This window comes from Podarcis bocagei (genome assembly GCF_964188305.1).
Source record: "Podarcis bocagei genome assembly, chromosome: 4".
In the NCBI taxonomy this organism is placed as follows: domain Eukaryota; kingdom Metazoa; phylum Chordata; class Lepidosauria; order Squamata; family Lacertidae; genus Podarcis; species Podarcis bocagei.
The window spans coordinates 51,495,554-51,517,361 of record NC_138128.1 but is presented as its reverse complement, the minus strand read 5'-3'; the positions used below and the strand labels follow the sequence as shown (position 1 = coordinate 51,517,361).

Genomic DNA, 21,808 nt, shown 5'->3' with positions numbered 1-21,808 from the left:
GAAAATTTTGTATGCTACGGTTCAGAGTCTGAATTGTGAGAAGTTTGTGAAATGGAAGCAAGAGGTGCCGTTATCTTACCCTTTGTCAGCTGGATATACAAGGAAGGGGGAAAAGCAAAACAAACCCAAGCTATTTTCATGAGGAGATTAAGGACTGGTATATAGTTTAAATCACTTCACGTGCAGCCATTTCCACATGGGAAGTTGCTCATGTGCAGTAATTTGCCATATGGATCAGGCAATTTTTCTCCATGTCACAGCAGACCTTTGTCCATTTGTGGGAGCATGAAAACAACCGTCTGATCTGCATGGCAAGCAGCTGCACACAAATAACTTCTAGCAGCCTTCCCCAACCTGGTGCCCTCCACTTGTTGTGGACTACAGCTCCCTTAATCTTTGACCACTGGCCATCTTTCATGGTACAAATGTTTGCACATACGATGCCAACAATTTCTCAGTGTCAAACATGTTGTCTATCCAGCCTTTCCTTCATGAAAGCTTGACTAATGTCAAAAAAGAGAAGTTGAAAATGCTTCCTCTTGTGTGGTTTTTCATGTAATCATACTAAATAAAGATCTGACAGATCCAACTGATAAGAACCCTGCTAAAAGTTATCCTTGGAATTGGACAAAATAATTATTTAGGTCCCTGCATTTTGGAGGGGTGGGTCGTCCTAGCTAATAGAAGAAATGTGTGTATTTGATTTTCCTCACACATGTCATACACATATATAGTGGCATCTCCATATGACACAACAGAGCTCTGCATGTGTATATATGTGCAGAGTTGCAGGCAGTATCTCAGGTCATTAAGGTGAATAGGAAATCTCCCAATCAAGTCTGCCTTTCATTGCTTAGTCAGTGCATGCGAGCTTGAAGCCTGTTTCCCTGATCTAGTGGAATGGGGACAGCTAGAGAGGTGTGCACAGACGTCATGTGATGGGCTAGTGCAGACATGTCCAACCTGTCGACCACGATCTATAGGTGGATCGCCGGGGTGCTCGCTGTTCATTGCGGTGGATTGCGGACTCTATATAAGGGGGCGTGGCGCGCTGACATTTATTTACTCCCCGTTGATGGCAGAGAGGGGAAAGATGGTGGGTGGTCGTTTGTGTATAGGTGGCTGTTGTGCTGCGTGCTATTATCAGCGCTGTAGTATTGGCTGAGCGTAGTTTTTGAAACCGCCCCTAAAAAAAGCTCAGCAGCTCTGTTAAACCCTCTCAATGGGTAGATCACTGCCTTTTTTATACTGGGAGTAGATCGCAGTATCTTGGGAGTTGGACGTGCCCAGGCTAGTGCATCTAGCTGCACATGGTCTGGTGAGAGAAACTGAGCTCTTTGTTGGTGCTCCATATGTCTACAGGAACTGTGCCAGCATGGGCAAGAGTGATATATATATGGAAAGAGCATATATTAATATAGTCAAGGAATTGTTTTAATGATTTCTTGAATACAGATTGCATGTGTTGCGAAGAAGGTTGGCCATCCATATAAACAAGCAGCAGTAAAAAAAGTTTCAACTATAGGCCTATATCTCAGACTGGTGTGTGTGTGGGAGAAAGAAATCTACAGCAACCAAAATAGTTTTAATTGTCAGAGGAACTGCCCTTAGCAAAACTACACCAAGCTGGCTGATTTCCAAACGATTCAAAATTATGACAAGCATCAATAGATTTTATCTAACTTACAATTTATATGAAGGAAGCAAGAAAAAGAGAGAGGGTCCCTACCTTGCCCTTACCTTCGTAACATTCCTGTAAGGATCCTTGAACTCTTGCCCAAGTTTGCATCTGTTTCTCTGAGCTGTGAGGGAAAATGTTGAAAGATTGTTTATAATCCAATAGGTAGAGAGACCTTTGTGGTTTGTTTGTTTTTTTAAAAGGAAGCAATCTATTTACATGTTAATGAAATATGCTGGCGCTTCAAACTTCACATTTTTCAAAAACAATGGAGTTTCAAGAGAGTGGGGGGGGGCTATTGTTTTTGCTTCTTACTGTGGTGTGCATTTTTTGTGTTTTTATATTGTAAACTGCCCTGTGATCTTCAGATGCAGGTTGGTATAGAAATTTAATTTTTTTAAAAAATAAAATCTTTCTGAGCCAGTGGGCACATTTGAGTAAGTGCTGTGGATGTCAGTCACAAAATGGCTGCCATGGGGGGTGTGACATAACACAAATAGGCTGCCACATCTCAAAGAACAGAACATGGGACAGGGCCACAAAATGGTGCCAGCATGCCTTTCCCTATCAACGGGGAAAAGGGAACTACAGTAACAGCTATGCTTGCTTGCTTGCTTGCTTGCTTGCTTACTGAGAGAAGTTATTTCCACTGCTTCTCTGTTCAGAACAGAAGGATGGGAGGCTGCCTCTTTGTAGCATCCAATCAAATACGGTCATGTTTAAGGGAACATGTTCAAAGAAGCACAGGCTGAGATAGTGCAAACAGGAACTGAGCAGGAAGAGAAGCAGTCTCTCATCCATTGTGGATGAAGGAATATTTACTGAGACTTTTCACAAATAACTTACGAGTATTGGTGGGCACAGTGGTGCCCACAGACTCTGCATTGGGAACTTGGATTTATATAGTTGAACGCAGCATGGTCTGATAAGGGAGGCATGAAACATTTGAGAACTTCCATCTTTATCCAGCTTTGTAGAAAGAGCAGTAATACTCACTCCCTTCCTCAAAATATTCATAATAAACTTATTCTGGTGATAATCCTAAGTACCTCTGGAGCGGCAAATTGTTTCTCATTATCTAACTTACTCTTTCTCGAGCACGCTGAATCTTCTCTCTGTCATTGCTGAGGTTTTCCAATATGTCCTGGCCGATCTGTTCTGCATGGAGAAATTAAAAAGTAGGTAGAAACGTCACAAACCATGAAAAATAGAGAATATCACTTTAAACAGCATGGAAAGGATAAAATTTAGCAAATACTTTATGAAACATAAGTCTCCAAATGTGATAATCATGGTTGTAGTCAACCAACTTTTACCCAGAGTAGACTCATTAACATTAGTCAGTGTTGTTAATTTCAATGGGTCTTCTCTGGGTATGTTAGTTGAATAAAACCCTAAGAACAATCTTAAGCCACAGAAATGAAAAACATGCAGTCCATATACCATTGAAAACCAATGCAGAACTGATATACTGTATTGGGCAAAACACATATCACAGTAGTCAGGATCCCAGGTGTCATGGATGAAATTCTGCATAAACATAGGTGTTTTTTGTTTTTTGTTTAGTTCCCCCTTCTGGCAACAGGAGCTACACATGGAAAGCATCCATGAAGCTGGAGCTTCCCCACAGGAGTAGCACCCTCCAAGGTGTGAGAGCTGATATCCAGTAAAAAACAAAATATCCATTGTCTCACATGATCACTTACGGGCCACTATGGACCACACCCATTTGATGGGAGACGGGATTATTCCAGTAACAGCATACTACAGCGATTTAAATCTACTGAACTTATACATCAAAACTCTAAGATAGTTTTGGTAATCCAGCCCCACAAAGGAAATGATGAGGTGTGCATAGATGCATATTACCAAGACTGTTATTTTAGCTATTATTAGTTAAATTGACATATTTCACCTTAATATGGTACATATTTTATAAATTAGTAAAGTTTATATTTTGGTAGCAGTCCCTGATAGAATAATATAAATATGAATACTTCCTCAGATAGCTAACCATGAATTTATATAGCCATAGTGTTCTCAGTTTCTTTCTGGCTTGATGCTCTTAATTTTTAGCTGCATATATAATGCCTCCCAGAGGTGAAAGGTGGTACAATATATGCTACAAGGACAGATTATTGTATATAGATGGAAGAACAGTATAAATATTTCTGAAACTCTTTAATCTTTTGTACCATTATTGTGTTAGTCTATTGTTTGTGCAAATGAGCATTAATATTTGAAGACATATCTATTCCTCATCCTCTTTCAACGTCTTATATGACATAAACCAATACTGAATCATTTGAAGCTCATGATTAAGCTGAAAAAGGAGAGAAATTTCAGTGAATATGAGTCAATTCAATTTCCTTCTGGTTTTGTTGTTGTTTGTACTTGCCATAAGCTTTCAAGGCTATGCATCTAATAAATATTATTCTTCAACCTACCCAGATTCAAAGCAATGGGTGGTATTCAACTAAAGTTTACTTAGAGTAGATTCACTGAAATGAGTGAACATGACTAAATTAGGTCTATTGATTCCAATAGGTCTTCTCTGAGCAAAACTCAGTTGAGTACCACACTATGAAATCTCACTTGTATACAACTCAAACCAATCCTTAAAACAGGGAAAAGAAACCCTTTCCTTTTAAAAAGTAAATAAAAATGCTGAAGTATGATGTTTTGCAAACAGAGATAAAAAATCACTTTATATCACATTTTTGAAAATAAATATACTTTGCCAATTGGCATCAAGTTTATTGTCAACTGATCAAGACAACAGTGTCATCAACCAAGAGTAGAACACTGTCAGCTTTGACAAATAGTGTATTTTCCTCTCAGTGCCAATGACTGAAGATATCAATAAATAAAGGATGGAGACCATGTCAGTTGGAATACCCGAAAATGAATTGCTGATATGTCACTTAGGGCCAATACTTTCAGCCATGAATTTCAACCCGGCAGAAAACTCAAAGAACTGAAATAGCTGCATTGCCTCCTAGCAAACATATACAACTAAAGAGAAGGCTCAGTATTTTATGAAGAGAATATAGCTAGTAGTAACCATTTCAGCCCAAAGGTGTTAAGAGCTTTAAACACCTTTGGGCTGAAATGGTTAAAGGTAAAGGTACCCCTGCCCGTACGGGCCAGTCTTGACAGACTCTAGGGTTGTGCGCTCATCTCACTCCAGAGGCCGGGAGCCAACGCTGTCCGAAGACACTTCCGGGTCACGTGGTCAGTGTGACAAAGCCACATCTGGCGAGCCAGCGCAGCACACGGAAACGCCGTTTACTTTCCTGCTAGTAAGCGGTCCCTATTTATCTACTTGCACCCGGGGGTGCTTTCGAACTGCTAGGTTGGCAGGCGCTGGGACCGAGCGACGGGAACGCACCCCGCCGCGGGGATTCGAACCGCCGAGCTTTTGATCGGCAAGTCCTAGGCGCTGAGGCTTTTACCCACAGCGCCACCCGCGTCCCATCAAAAAATAATTTCAGAGATGCCACCGAAGTAAACCAAAGTTAAATTAACAGTGTTAATTATACAACACTTGAAACATAGGCTTAAATCCAAAGAGTTTGGGCAATAGAGGTTTGGAAGTCTCCTTCCTTCTGCAGTTCTTTGAAAATCCACTCCTGAGGGTTACTCTGATATAGTAGCACTTTGGTGCAGGAGGCTGCAGCCAAAGATGGAGGCTGGATGGGATTCAGCAGAAATCAATGACTCTCTTCTCACAGCAAATTCCTTTCAATCACAGTTTCATGGAATTTCATTTTAGAAAAAATAAAACTACAAAAAGCAACACTCATAAAATACTAAAACACAATTAAAGGAATAAAGAAACTCACTGATTACAATCCTTAGACTATCCTGTATATGCCTATGGGGCAACTACAGTAAAACAGCCTAAGGAGAAGCTCGCTAACTATTGAAAGATGGGATCTATGTTTCATATGAACGAGAAAGAGAGATTATAGTCGGGGGGGGGGGGATATAGACATCTGTCCTTGATTGGAATTTGATGAGAAGCCTCAAGGGCTTTCCCACAGGAAATAAAAGGAAACCAGGATGCCATAACATCATTTGCTTGCTGTACTTGCTGAATTAGTTTGTACATAATCATAATCTCTCAAATTTTATCAATCAACCACTGTTTATATGGTTGCTTACATTGAGACTTCTAGTTTTGTACTATGTACAGCAATGTATACAACTGCTTAAAAATATATTTATGCAGGAATCCAGGGTCATCAGGTCCAAAATGATGAAGCAGCACAGGAATCACCAACATGATGCCCTCCAAATGCTGGACTGAGATTCTTAGAATTCCTTATCATTGGCTATTTTGGCAGGAACTGATGGGAATTTATTTCCTTACATTTATATCCCACCTTTCTTCTATCGTGGAACCCAAGGAAACATACACTTGGTCCCTAATCAGTCATCCATCCAGGCACTGAACAGATGTAGACCTGCTTAGCTTTAGCCCTTAGCCTTAACACCGGCTCACCACAGGGTTGTGTGTTGAGTCCCCTGCTCTACACTCTCTATACGTATGACTGTACAGCCATCTATTCCAGCAACAAAATCATCAAGTTTGCTGATGACACTACGGTGGTGGGGCTCATTTCAGGAGGGGATGAGTCCGCCTATCGGGACGAGGTGGAGCGGCTCTGTGTTTGGTGTGGAGAGAACAATCTGGCTCTTAATACGGCTAAGACCAAGGAATTGGTGGTGGATTACAGGGAAAAAAAGGCGGACATTCAGCCCTTGTATATCAACGGGGAACGGGTGGAGAGGGTGGCGGAATTCAGGTTTTTGGGAGTAGCTATCGATCAGGGCATGACTTGGAGCGCACATACCACCGCTCTGGTGAAGAAGGCCCAGCAGAGAATTTATTTCCTCAGACTTTTAAAGAAGAACAATCTGAGTGAGAGACTGCTGGTGTGCTTCTACCGAGGCTCCATAGAGAGCATTCTTACATACTGTATTTGTGCTTGGTTCTCCGGTTGTACAGCTAGGGAGAGGAAGGTGCTCCAGAAGGTCATAACCACAGCCCAAAGGATTATTGGTCATCCTCTCCCATCTTTGGAAGAACTGTACGGTTCCCGTTGTCTTAGGAAAGCAAATAACATCCTGCATGATTCATCTCACCCGGGACACGGTCTGTTTGCACTACTGCCTTCTGGCAGGAGATATAGAAACATCAAGTCAAAGACAAATAGACTGAAAAACAGTTTCTATCCAAGAGCTGTGGCCTTTTTGAATGCTGTAACTCGATAGTGTGACCTGGGAGTTTGATGGGTGTGGTGTGGGTGTGGCTGGAATGTGGTTTGTTTGGTTGTTGTTGTTGTTTTGCTTTTGATGTTTTAAGGGATGGCATCCAATTTCGTTGCACTTTGTACAATGTTGCACTTGTGTAATGACAATAAAGAATCTATTCTATTCTATTCTATTCTTTAGCAGGTGGCAGTCTCCTATGCCTTCAGAGCATCCTATGGGAGCTGTAATCCAACAGCATCTGGGGGGCATCATGTTGGCTAACCCTGAATTGCTACCTGCAGTCGAATTTGAATAAATGCCTGGCAGCAAACAGCCATCTTCCAGAACTCCAGCAATGATCCTTCTAATCATTCAAACAGCATTTGGGAGATAAACCGTAATGTTCTAGTCTAGAACCCTTGCTCTCAATTATTCCATTTGGCATAAGGTGCAATGCCTAAAACTCATTTTTATTTAAAATGTGCACTCTGGTATATTTATTTGTATCCAAGGATTAAGCTTAGATTCTCTAAAGAATTTGAAATACCGTATTTTTCGCCCCATAGGGCGCACCGGCCCATAAGGCGCACCTAGTTTTTGGGAGGGGAAATAAAGAAAAAAATTTTTATTTCCCCCCCAAGGTGCGAGGCTGGGGCGGGGGAAGCCTGAGCTTCCCCCGACCCCAGCCCCCAGAAGAGGCTGCTCTCCGCAAGCCGTGGGAGCCCTCCTGCGGCTTGCACAGAGCTACCCGAAGCCCCGGCACAACTGCTGAGCGTGCTGGGGCTTCGGGATGAGAGGCAGCGCTGCGCAAGCTGGGGGAGCTCTCCTGCGGCTTGCCCAGAGCTACCCGAAGCCCTGGCGCGACTGCTCAGCGCGCCGGGGCTTCGGGATAAGAGGCAGCGCTGCGCAAGCCGCGGGAGCCCTCCCGCGGCTTGCGCAGAGCTACCCGAAGCCCCGGCGCGACTGCTCAGTGCGCCGGGGCTTCGGGGTGCAGGCAGCTCTGCCCAAGCCGTGGGAGCCCGGGGGAACTCCTGCAGGCTCCCACGGCTTGCGGATAGCTTCCTGAAGCCTGGAGAGGGAGAGGGGTCGATGCACACCAACCCCTCTCGCTCTCCAGGCTTCAGCAAAAGCCTGCATTCGCCCCATAGGACGCACACACATTTCCCCTTCATTTTTGGAGAGGAAAAAGTGCGTCCTATAGGGCGAAAAATACGGTAATTCATCCCCATAAATAGTAAACAATACTGGTGGTTGGGAATCATAGAATCATAGAGTTGGAAGAGACCACAAGGGCCATCGAGTCCAACCCCCTGCCAAGCAGGAAACACCATCAACTTTGGAGCAGGTTTACAAAATGCATGTGGTGAACTCCACATTTAGAGTTCAGGCCATAATTCAGAGAGCTGTAGAATAGAATAGTGCTTATGATTAAAGTAGCTGAACAGCTACATCCTCTCCCCACCACAAGATCACACACCATTTTCAATGCAGAATGGTGATTTACCATAAAAAAACAAACAAAAGAAAAACAAAGAAGACACACTGGGCATACCAAACCCTTTACAAAATCCAGACTTATCTTGTAAACTCTAGGGGCATTTAGAAACAAATGAAAGCATTTGTTTATCATAACGAGTCCTAATACAGAAAGGCTCCATCCATCTATTACTTCACTATGATTAAACAATGATATAATTAAACATTGCTGTGCAGAATTCCAAAAAGGGACTAAGATTTTATTGTAATAAGATACACAAAATATCCAGAATTGCAAAGTTCAAATACTTTCACAGCCACCAGTATAATTTATGTGCTGCCTGAAAAAAGCATGAACATTCAACAGACAAATTATTTCATTCTTGAGTTACGCTGCAATGAAATGATAACACATCAGCAAGTGTAAATTTATCATCTAGTACAAGCCTTAGAGGGACAATGAATCAAGCTTCTTAAAATCCAGAATTGTCTTGTCTTCATATCGTTAGATAACTTGCGAAGTTGAACAGCTAAGCAAAGAAGAGTACCATACTAAATGTAACAATGAAATATTTTAGGGTTATAAGAATGAGCCCCAGAAAGACATAGGCTCACATGCCTTCCCCTTCTCATTTTTTTCCTGTTGTGGATATTGGAAGCTTTCACATTAGATTAACTAGAGTTTGAGGCCTTTCTACATTTACCATTTATAGTGGCATGGCTGCTGTCCAATCCTAAAAAATTTAGAGTGAATTTGTAGCTGACTGTCTGCACCTTTGGTACATCCCCAATATAGAAAATTTACTGAGATAGAGACTGAGTATCCTTTCCACAATGAACAATCCTACATTGCACAATTTACTACATTTATACTCTGAGTTAAACGATTTTATTTTCAAAGAATGGTCAGGTAGATGAGACACAAATTCTTAGAATTCTTCTATATAATTTCTGACATGAAAGCAATGGACTGGATCCAGAGGTTGCCTTTGTTCAGCAGAAGGAGTTCTTACATCAGAGGACACCCCTTCTCCTCTGTCAGAATAACGGAAGCTTTGTTACTGAACCAGTGTCCCAAAACATGGCAGAGTAAGGCTTCATGGCCATGCTACATCAACATCACAAGCAAATGAAATGTCTGCTCAAATGTATAGAATCAGGATTTAAGAGTCTCAGGGATAGCTCAATTGGCAGAGCATGAGACTCTTAATCTCAGAGTCATGGGTTAGAGTTCCACATTAGCCAAAAGATTCCTGCGTTGCAGAAGTTGGACTAGATGACCCTTGTGGTCCCTTCCAACTCAACAATTCGAAGATTCGAAGAAGTAATGCAACATGGTTAAGCTTTGAGGGTTTTTAAAATGAAAAAAATTAAGTGGTATATGCATTTAATGAAATAAATAAAAGTCAGTCTCACAGAAGGTCTTTTTTGCTCTAGTAACTTTCTTTAGTCTGATTGAATCTTTGTCACTGGGTATTATAACTTTATTTGCAATGAGAATAAGACAGCAAAGGATAGAAACAGATGTTTTATAAGATCTATCTATTCAGGTGACAAATTAATAAGAAATGAGTTAAAACATTTCAGCGACTTATGCTTGAAAGTTAAGTAAAGGATCTTTTTTGTCAATGAGATTTGTCTTTCACCTGAAGTTAAACTACTCTATTGTAGGAGACTAAGTTTGGTAACAGATGAATTTTTTAAAAAGCTGATCACATCAGTGAGAGATTAGAAGGGTGGGGGTAAAAGAGGGAGTGGTGCTTTTAGGAAAGGACTGAATGTAAAGTATTACTGAAGTGACAACTTGGATTTATAGGCTTGGGAATACACAGTTTGAAGCAAAAAAGTTCAGGTTTGAGCCAAATTATTAGGTTTCTGACAACAGCAAGTTAATGAAAGGAAGTGCTGACATATCTTAAGTGTTAGGGCACAAGTGAAACTGCTGTAATTTATAGCTTTTCAGTTGACATATTTAGATATGGAAACTAGTGCTAACAGATAGAAGTATTTAGATCATAAGATTCTTAGATGACAAGGGGTGGTTATATGGCTAAAAAGAATAATAGTTAATGACTACATGCCAATACACAGAAAACTGTAGAATGTTGAGCAAAATAGTTGTTATCATAATTCACAAGCTTTACTATTGAGCTTGTGCAATAAAGAAGCAGTTGAGAAACTGTACAAAATAAAACAGATATGGAGTGGGTTTCCAAAATGGAGCATATTATCCACCATTCACTGCACAGAAAATGACAGCTTAACAATATTCAACGCAAAATGAATCACATGGCTGTGCTAAAAGCTTCAATTAAAGAATAGGTTAAAATGTAGGACTGAAAGCAGCTAATGATTTTATCTTAAATTACAAAAATGAAGAAATCTCGTGCGGTGTTGGACTAGGATTTCGGAAACCAGGAATCAAATTCTCACTCAACCATGAAACCCACTGGGTGACCTTGGGCCAGTCACAGACTTTAAGCCTAGGTCAGGGGTCAGCAACATTTTCCAGTCGTGGGCCGGTCCACTGTCCCTCACACCATTTGGTGAGTAGGACTATATGGGGGGGGGGGGGTGAACGAATTCCCATGCCCCACAAATAACCCAGAGATGCATTTTAAATAAAAGGACACATTCCACTCATGTAAAAACACGCTGATTCCCAGACCATTCGCAGGCTGGATTGAGAAGGCGATTAGGCTGCATCCAGCCCACGGGCCTTAGGTTGCTTACCCCTGGCCTAGGTCATTGTGAGGGTAAACTGGGGAGCTGGAAAGCCGTGTATGTCACCTTGAGCTCTTTGAAGGAAATGTGAGATAGAAATGTATCAATCAATCAATAAATCATAGAATTGTAGAGTTGGAAGGGACTCCAAGGATCACTCAGTCCAACCCCTGAAGTACAGAAATCTTTTGCCAAACAATCATGAGATTAAGAGTCTCAGGCTCTACCGAATGAGCAATGCATACTAAGCGATACACCTGTGCCCCCCTCCACACCCACATTATTTAGTAACCATTGTCATGCTCCAGTCTTGACCACAGCCAATCATGTGGATACTTCAAACTATAAGGACACTCAGCACCAGCTACCAACAGGAATGTTCAAATTAGAGCTACACAGTACAATACAACAAGGAGAAGGGGATGAGATGGTTGGACAGTGTTCTCGAAGCTACCAGCATGAGTTTGACCAAACTGCGGGAAGACAGGAGTGCCTGGCGTGCTCTGGCCCATGGGGTCACGAAGAGTCGGACACGACTAAATGACTAAACAACAAAACAACAAGTACAATACATGTGCCAACCATTATAGATGTTACATTGAAAAACTACCATGCATATATGATTTGCAATAACCTACCCTGGAAACTGCAATCCCAAGGCTATGTCCAAACTTCACGGTGGGGCATGTGTGGTGAATCTATTAACCCAGGAGTAGGGAGCCTGTGGCTATCCAGATGTTACTGGACTACAACTCCCATTATCCCTGGCTATTTGCCATCCTTACTGTGTAGAGGATCAACTGTTCCCCACCCCGATTTAACCAGGCAGAAGAATCAGAAACTGTTACTCTCAGTCTAAAACCAGTGCAGGAAGATGAACATTAAAGTATTCAGTTGATGTTCTTCAACTGTTCACTCCTGGAGTAGTCCAACTGACAACAATTTAAGGAAAGCTATTTCAGAGGCTATGGGGAAACAAGCTAAGTTAGGAAGTTTGAACAATATGTTAACCTATTTGGATGTTCATCAGTAGGCTATCAGTCACTAAAATTGGCTAAAATCTACAGAGTATGCATTCCATGTCAGTCACATATGAACTAATCATTCCTTTTCAATCTCAATTTCCTCTATACAAATATACATATGGTAAAAGTGATTATGTTTTTCATAATCAGTGTTTGTTATTATGTTTTTCATAAACAGTGATTTTATGTTTTTCAGTGACATGTTTTTCTGCTCCAGATGATGCCAACACATTTGCGTTAGGGCATAACTCAAAATAGGGTATTTTGGCGCTCTCTCTCTCTCTCTATATATATATATATATATATATGAGAGAACCAACTTGGACAGACAATTGGAAGTCTACTAATAAAATTTGTAAATAAATACATAAGGCTGATCATCTTGAGAAACCTTTACAATTCTACAGTTATCATCTCTCTGCTCTCTATTCAGAGGCTCTAAAAGAGGGGGAATTTGAAAAGGAGTAGCAGCAGTTGGCAATAATGGCTCAGTGACAAGAGAGGACTCCCTAAGACCCTGGAGGAAGCTCATGGAGGTGATCTTGCCCAAGGACCTACGAAACCTGGAGCTCCTTTGGGCCCTACTCCAAGCAGCACTAACCCCCAAAGTCCACATACTTCCAAAGGGATTTGACCACCACCGGGTATATTCAAGTACCCAACAATCCAAACTGCAGAAAGTTTTAACTTTAGGAAACTACACTTAGGTGTCTGATTAGATAGTCAAAAATGTGGGGAAAGATAGGTAAGCAGGGGCGCCGACTTATGAAAAATATTGGGGGAGCCCATGAATAATAAATAATGAATAATAAATGAAAGCTCATGAATAATAAATAAGCTCATGAATATGCAAATAAAGTGGTGCCGCCTCCTCGTGAGCGAATAGGGGAGAGCGTGCTGCGCCTATTAATCAGCTCCGAAGGAAATTGGGTGGAGCTTTTGCTCGGGAGGGAGGGCAGGAGGCATGCAGCCCGACCCTGTGCATTTTGGGCTGGGGGAGGGGCGGCGATGGCACTCTGCTGGAGGGGCGCCCGAGATTATTGGGGGGCAGAGCCCCCCCAAACGAATTTTTGAGGGGGCTCGGGCCCCCTCAGGCCCCATGGAGTCGGCGCCTATGTAGGTAAGTACTACAGTGGTACCTTGGGTTACAAACACTTCGGGTTACAAAGGCTTCAGGTTACAGACTCCGCTAACCTGGAAGTAGTACCTCGGGTTAAGAACTTTGCTTCAGGATGAGAACAGATATCGCGCGGCGGCAGCGGGAGGCCCCATTAGCTAAAGTGGTACCTCAGGTTAAGAACAGTTTCAGGTTAAGAATGGACCTCCGGAATGAATTAAGTTCTTAACTAGAGGTACCACTGCATTTCTGTTTTATTCTACATTCTTTCAAGGTAGTAAAGAGAACTTTGTGACAAAACATTCATGCTTTAGAGATACATGCAAAATGGGAAAGGGCTTTCACTGTTGCACCAATACTCATACTAAATAACAATAAACAAAAGTTATTGAAATTGAGAGCAATAAAGAGGCGGAAAGTATAATAATTGGGGCTTCAAATCAGCAACCACAAACAACGACATTTATCCAATACAATAAGAGCTGCATCGAACATGATACTTATAGAAAATATGCTAAAGTTTTCTTAAGACCAGAGGACCCGGGGGAAAAACACACCACAGCACAGGTTAACTGCTCAGAAACCTAGGAGCTGGCTTCAATGCCACTCATTCTTTGAATATGAATTAGCACTGGGTAATCACAGCATATTTATGAGGCCTTTTGCCTGGTCCTCCTCTCCTGTGAATGCTGTATTATTCATTGCATGTGCCCTGACCTCAACGCGCTCCTGTTCTGACAAATCATACTTGATTAAGACAAATCTTTATTAGTTAGCTAGTCAACTTCCCCATTTATCATTTACAAATCCCATTCTCCTTTTCGGATACAGTAGAAGTGACTGAGACCATTTTTCTCCTGTACAAAAACAAAATGCTTGTTACAACCAATAAGTGCAAACAGAAGCCTAGGAATCAGTAATAGATGATAAAACATCAATTTAATGGGTATAAATTACAAACACTGCAAGTCAACAGAACAGCATGTTTCTGTTGTCCTGAGAAAAATGATAATTAGCCAATCCTTTCACTAGCTTCGATTTCTTCCTTCCAGAATGAACTCTTGCTTGAAAACAAAATGTCACGTATAAAAAATGTATTGCAAAGTTGGAGACACAGAGTTCTAAGGTTAAAAAAAGAGAGAAAACAAAATGCGGAAGACTGCTGAGTAAAGAGATTGTTCAAGGTTCTTAGCACACATAAAAAAGATGTCTTAAAAGTGGAAACATAAAAGAATGAAAATGAATTCAAAATTATTCATGAGCCTTCAGCACTGTATGAAAATGTAATACTTCTTCCTAAAAAAGTACTTTGTGTCAAAAAATAATAATCAACAGGATGTTGTTTATTTCAGAAGTAAATTTACAGTAAAACAGGGGAAAGTTTTTTTGATAATCAGGATTAATATTTAGACCTGATCATGATTTTTAATTATACTTGTACCTGAATTATTCAGTATACCTGAAGGAGCGTCTCCACCCCCAACGCTTAGCCTGGACACTGAGGTCCTCCTCCGAGGGTCTTCTGCTGGTTCCCTCACTGCAAGAAGCAAAGTTACAGGGAAACAGGCAGAGGGCCTTCTTGGTATTGGTGCCCTCCCTGTGGAATGTCCTCCCTTCAGATGTCAAGGAGATAAAGAACTACACAACATTTAGAAGACATCTGAAGGCTGCCCTGTATTGGGAGGTTTTTTTTAATGCTTGTTTTTATTTTGTTTTTAGATATACTATAAACTGCCCAGGGAGGCTGGAGAAACAGATGGGCAAGGTATAAAAAATAAAGTTATTATTATGATGACTCTTCCATTAATATTTTAACTACATTTGACAAATATTTGTACATTTATCACTTCAGCAACAAAACCAGCCCTACAGTTTAATTATGCAGCACTGAAAATGATCAGACTCATTGATATTCAGAAGCCCTTGACCACAGAGGCAAAGAATAGCCATTGTGGAATCATACACATTGATAACCTCATCCTCCATGTATTTGTTCAATTCTCTTTAAGTGCTTTCTAAGATGGTGGCTACCACTGCCTCCTGTGAGAGCAAATTTCATACTTTAATCAATGAGCCACATTTAAGAAGTATTTTCTTTTATCAAGGGTTGCCATATTCCCCAAAGTGAAAATCCAGACAAAGTTGTAGAGCTTTTTGCTGCCTCGTCTTCTTCTTCTTCTTCTTCTCCTCCTCCTCCTCATCCCCCCCCCCAAATCTAAGATTTGGGCCTTTTCTGAATTTTGATTTTTAAATCCTCTTGCCATACATGTGGGTTTCCTCAGACATTTTTGCTGATTTGCTGAAAATCTGTCTGGATGCCATTTTCCAGCTGAAAACCTTGACGCATGGCAGCCCTATTTTATCTGTCCCGAATCTTCCAACATTCAGCTTTATTGGCTGTTTGAGTGTCATGAGAGAGGGAGGTAAGCTTTTCTCTATCATTTCATCTCTTACTTACATTTTCTCTAAACTAAACTGCCCCTAATGTTGCAGCCTTTTCTCATAGGGTAGTTGATCCATCCCCTTGATCATTTTGGTTCCCCCTTTCTGAACCTTTTCCAACTCTACAAAAACCATTTTTGAGGCAAGGTGGTCAGAACTCTACACAGTATTCCAAATGTGGTTTCACCATAGCTTTGTATAACAGCATTATGATATTGACAGTTTTTTTTCCAGTTTCTTTCTGTAGCATGCAATTTGCCTTTTTCACTGTGATAGAGAACACCATCAGTTCTTCTCAGCAAAACCCTGCCAGACAAACAACTTTATTGTGGCATGAGCTTTCATGGCCTACAGTCCAGTTCATGAGACTGCAGGGCATAATAAATTCAAGGTGGCACAAGCCTCTGTTGTTTATGCTGTACGGACCAATACAGTTGCCCCTCTGCAAATTCCTTTCAGACTGCTTTACATTAAGTGTAAGTACAGAATAGATCTTCAAAATACCTAGCAAGAAAGAGTTTTCTCCAACAAGTATGCATGCAAGGACTTTCCTGGTAGCGTAACGGATGTGGCAGATTACAATTGCAAAAGCAGCTACTACATCAATAGAAACTATTACTTACAGCTTTTAGTAACAACCTATCAAATAACACTGACAACAGCAAAATCAAACTCCCTTTGGGTGCCATTCTGTTGGCAGAAAAACGTGGCATATAAAAATGAATGTGACAGTGCAATGTTGCCTTCAGTTTTTGCTGATTTATTAAAGTACTCAATAAACACACAAGACGTAACTGGCTGTAAACTATTCATTGTATCGATTGTAGATTTCAACGGAAGTCTCATAAAGTTCAACAAAAAAAGCAGACGATCAAGTGGATCAGTTCAACCACTACTATGCTATAAGATCCACTATCCTGTAATATTACATATGAGCCTGTTCTACTGATGAAGCCTAGGATGGCGAAACAAGGCTAATATTCCGGAAATCATTGTCTTAGACTCTGTGAAAGGATTCTGTGGAACTGTAACAACCCTTCATGTGGATTATTGGACTCTATGAACAGACAGGTGGAATAGATACTTTTACATGTATGGACCTTATGCATGAACTGACTAGAGAATGAACTAATCCACTGGATCTTCTGCTTTTTCATTGAACTTTATGAGATTTCTGTTGAAATCTACAATTCGATACAATGAATAGTATAACTTATTTATTCAAAAGTACATCCGGTTACGTCTTGTGTGTTTATTATGTTTCATATAACCATAGGTTTGTTGTTGTTGTTGATTTTTTAAAGTAAGCATTTCCTTTTCATTGCACAATTGCAGATGCTGAATCAGAATTCTGATTTTACAACATCTTAATTTTGTGTACATACAAAAGTCTTAGTAGAAATGGATGTGTATTTACACACATACCGGTATATTCCCCATAATGTATTTTGTTTCTGCTAATCATCAGGCAAAGAACTTTGCAAATAATTGAAGTATTATAGTCTTATACTATTATTATATGCCCTGATCACTTCATTTCCCATCCATTCTTCCATCTGCACCCTCAAGGTCCAGAGATTTCTCTAGATCATTCACGCATTTCCAAGCCTGAAGCTTGTTTTCTGAAACAGAAAAGAAAGTCAAAGTTCTCGGCATACTTAATTTCTGTACCCAGTACCAACTGCACCTATGGGGCATAATGGCAGAATCTATACAGTCAGTCTTCAAGAAAACATAGCCTGTATTGGCTCTTACATAGCCTGTAATGGCTCTTACAATAACAATCTGTCCTTCGTTTTTCCTTATGAAGGGGTGATTCAAAATGTAAGCTTTCACCCTGTACCTCACACATACAAAACCTTGCGCATGGCTGTGCTTCACACACACAAACAATTTTAGAATCAGCAAGCCTTTATATATAGACCAACTGCAAATCTTATAAAAATTAGTGAATGATATTCTCATCAAATACAATGAACCTTCCTTTATTGTTTATATGTATTTTTAAAACACAAAATTATGTGTTCATCATATTATAATTATGCACGTACACTATACATTGGAAAATCACCACACTCTGACATATTAATATAAACTAAGGGTTTACCAACACAACTTTGCTGCAAATGTTCAAAATGTGTTAAACTGATGTCAGCATCTCAGTAATTTCACAGTTTTAAAACAGTTAGAAATGTAATGACTACACTGCACTTGATTAAAGCATTTACAGCTCTAATCAAAACCTGACAGCAAGATCAAAGATGTTAACTTAAAACTCTCTTCTAATTATGTTTAAAATGCCACACCTCAGGCCTGTCTCTCCTCTTCTTTTTCAAACCAAATTCTGCTTAAGAAAGATCTAACACTTCTTAACAGTTCATTATCCAATAAAACTATTCAAAGCTTAAAAGCAATCTACACAATTAGTCAGGACCTCAGGGAGTCCACCGGTAGTCTTTATTACAGGCCTTCATATTAAAACACCTTAATTATATTTGTCAAATGGATTTCATTAAAACCCATCGTCATTTTAATTTTCATATTTTGACAGCGCTGGCATAGACATTATTACCACCTGCCATGCAATGAACTACAACAAAATTATCAAATTCCTTCAAATATAATGGATTTTTCTTTTCCCCCACCTTAAGATGGATTTTTTTTACATCTACAGAACAAATGACAGAAATTAAGAACAGTTTACAACCATAACATTTGAACAAAAAACATAGCCGCTACGTGCCTATAGCAAGCATGTAGATAAGAAGAGAAATTAAGGCTTGATTGCCAGAAACACTTTATAGAAAGGTGAGACATATACAACGAAGCCCCTCTGAATTATAAAAAGACAAGATCAAACGGAATTCACATATATTTAATCAAATGACAACCATCAAGACTCTAGACATTCTTACTTGTATTTTATATTACTGCCACATTCAGTTGCTGGTATGGCTCCTGCGGGCAGTAACAATAGCTTAAGTCAAGATTACAATGCCAGGCTAGATTTGTTTTGAAAGTCTACACAAATACATATGCATCTATGTTCAAAATTGCAGACACATGATGAGCAGCAGATAAAGCCTGTACATCCCAGGTTTCAGGTTTTCCTTAGCAATTAGCAAAATTAATGACTATCAGTAGTGAAAACAGTGCCTTGTAAAATGTTTGTATAGGAGTTATCAAACACTTCATAAAAGAATGAATAACTAAAGTAGTATTTACTCAGGATTATGGCATTTTTTTTGCCACATTAAGGTGTAAAACACAAATTCTTAAAATTAAGTGGGAGGCAAAAAGGAGTTTCCAATAAATTATGATAATAACATGAAATAAGAATGTACTGGTGTGATTCATACACACATAAACAAAATGCAATATTTATGCACTATTCAACTCATTTCATATTACACCATGAGGGATCAGATTAGTCCATGATACACAGTAATACAGTCTGGACTGCAATTGGCACAACAAGTTACTTGCTTTCATACACTCATTTTTAAAAAAAGAAATGAAGAGATTTCTGTCATTTGTCTAACACATATTACTGCTTTGTATAACGGTCTCAGGAGTAACAATCTCCTTGTGTTATGAATATTTTACATATCATTAAATAATCTTTGATTATTCGAGAAAAGTGGGGAAGAATCTCATGCATCAGTTTAAAATAACGAGTTTTCTTCCCTTTAGCAAAACAAAATGCACATATTTAGAAGTCTGATCCTGTAAGCTGCTGAGTAAGCATAGGCCATAATTAGAGTTTCTGTTCTAGTGCTCAGACTGGACCTCAGCCCAGATGCTAGTGGCGAGAAGACAAGCTCAGTCTTCCTGCTCAGTTCATGTTTGCATTGGCTCAGTTTCCTACACTAAGCATGCTCACATTTCATTGTATGCCAAGACTGGACAGCCTCCCTCCCTCTTGTTCTAAAAAGAGGAGAGGTGCAAAGAGCATTTCTCCATGAACAAGTGCAGTGGCAGCTGATAAAGGAATATGCCCACATTTTTTTGTTTTGTTTTCTGTTTATTTATATGTTGCAGACATTGTGCATTAGTCACCCCCCATAGTCATTTTGTGATTGAACCCCACAGAACTTTCTCAAAATTTCACATGTGCCCATTGGTCTAATAAAACTGGTGACGTCTATTCTAGAAAAAAAGGCAGACTGGCAAACAACTGGTCAAACTTGCAGGCTGCTGCCTGTACCAGAATGTTTGAGAGAAACTGTAATAGGCACTGGTCACTAGGAATCTTTTGACTCAGCAACCCAGAAGCTCCTGACATGTCTCCAGATAATCTCAATTCATGCCACACTCAGCATAGGGATGCTACCAAAATCCAATATTTACACAAACCCCATTATGTTGGAATGCTGACAGATCCCTGTAAGAGATTGCCATAATTTCCAGAGAGACAGAAGAGTTTTAATGCTTAGCTGGAGTCAGTCAGAGCCATGCCCTCCCAGGCCATGTGGAAAAAGGTCTGCAAGGCAGGAAGCAGGACTCACAGCCAATATATTTTTTTGTCCAAAGAATGTTTAAAAAATAATTTGTTATCATCTAAGATATTGATTTACTTTTGGATGAATGATGAGAGCAGGAATTCTTCTGAGAATATTGAATATATCTCGGTATTAGGCATGATTTTTAAAAAATCATGCTGTTGTTTAAAAATTTATGCATGAAATAAATGATGACGATGATGATAAGCAGTGATAGGCAAATAGGTGCAAGAGTACTTCTATATTACTTTTGAAACAGTGATAAGATGTCATAAGAAACACAAATTACTTAACGTCGCTATGCTTATTAACACAGCATAGGTGCAGTATGTATATAATCATACATATTCACTGTATGACTGTATTAGTGTCACATTTTTGCCTTTTTATGAGCAAGTACTATCCCCTGGAAGCTCATCAACAAATAATAAATCCTGCTGTCACAGGTAAATAATTTATTAAATAAGTTTTATTACTAATAATTATGGAAAATGAAATTGTTTGCCATTTTTGTCAAACAAAGTCAACCATGGTTTCCATCCTAGGAAGGAGATACAAAAACCAATTCACATATCAATTCTGTACTTTGCTGACACCTATTCTTTACCATTTGAAGTCTACCTGATACAAATGAGAGCCTACAGAATCCCCGCTGACAAGAGATGCACATAGATACATTGATTAATGCCACAGTCTGTATGCCACTTTTTAAGGTTCTGATGTCGCAGCTGGGCGGGACAGCCTGATCCTACGAATGCATACAGCTATTTTTCATCAGAATTATTTTTATTTCTAAATTGCCATCAATGTACACCATAAGTGCTGCTTTATATAAGCATACAAGAGAGGCCTCTGTCCTAGCCTTAATCTTGACCTGCAATTCCTACAGTGGAGTCCTATGTGAGGTAGGTTAGTCAGCCCTGGCAGGTTAGACACTTGCCTCTCAAAGTCCCTTTTCTGCATACCCTCTTGAAGATACAGCTATGCACCAGGAAAGGGCCACTCTTGAAGAAGGCTCTTCAGTTGTCTGTCTGATTTTCCGGATGCCTGCCACCAGCAGCGCACCAAACTAGCTACAGTGGTGCCCCGCAAGACGAATGCCTCGCAAGACGAAAAACTCGCTAGACGAAAGGGTTTTCGGTTTTGCGTTGCTTCGCTAGACGAATTTCCCTATGGGCTTGCTTCGCAAGACGAAAACGTCTTGCGCTTTTTTCTTAAAGCCGCTTGAAGAGGCGCAGTTGCGACAAACCGTGCTTCGCAAGACGAAAAACATCGCAAGACGAAAAGACTCGCGGAACGAATTATTTTCGTCTTGCGAGGCACCACTGTACTATTTCTTCTACACCACAGAGACGATGGCTGGCATTGGACCAAGGAAACAAGAAATCACCTTGTGCTACATCAGGGACATGAATTCAGTTGTATACTCTGTTGTCACTATAGGATTGAACTCTGAGCCATTAAGGATATGAAGGATATGTTCTGAACTATCTTTAAACAATTTAATAAGGAAACAACTTGTATTTAGAAATCACACTGCAATGATTTCTTAGGTGCACATGTCTAAAACATGCCCTGGAAAGGG

At 40.1% G+C, this 21,808-nt stretch overlaps 1 protein-coding gene across 4 annotated transcripts in view; it reads right to left on the bottom strand.

The window, feature by feature from the left end:
- Positions 1–21,808, bottom strand: part of VTI1A (vesicle transport through interaction with t-SNAREs 1A) — a 238,464-nt gene that overhangs the window by 85,212 nt on the left and 131,444 nt on the right. For 2 of the 4 annotated variants that reach the window (XM_081189434.1, XM_081189435.1), the window contains 2 exons: positions 2,766–2,836; positions 1,730–1,802 (listed from right to left, as the gene is read on the bottom strand). In XM_081189434.1, the coding sequence (XP_081045560.1) occupies positions 1,737–1,802; positions 2,766–2,836 (137 nt within the window). In that variant the 3' untranslated portion in view covers positions 1,730–1,736. The remainder of the gene's footprint in view (positions 1–1,729; positions 1,803–2,765; positions 2,837–21,808) is intronic. The other 2 variants (XM_081189432.1, XM_081189433.1) reach the window with 1 other exon arrangement.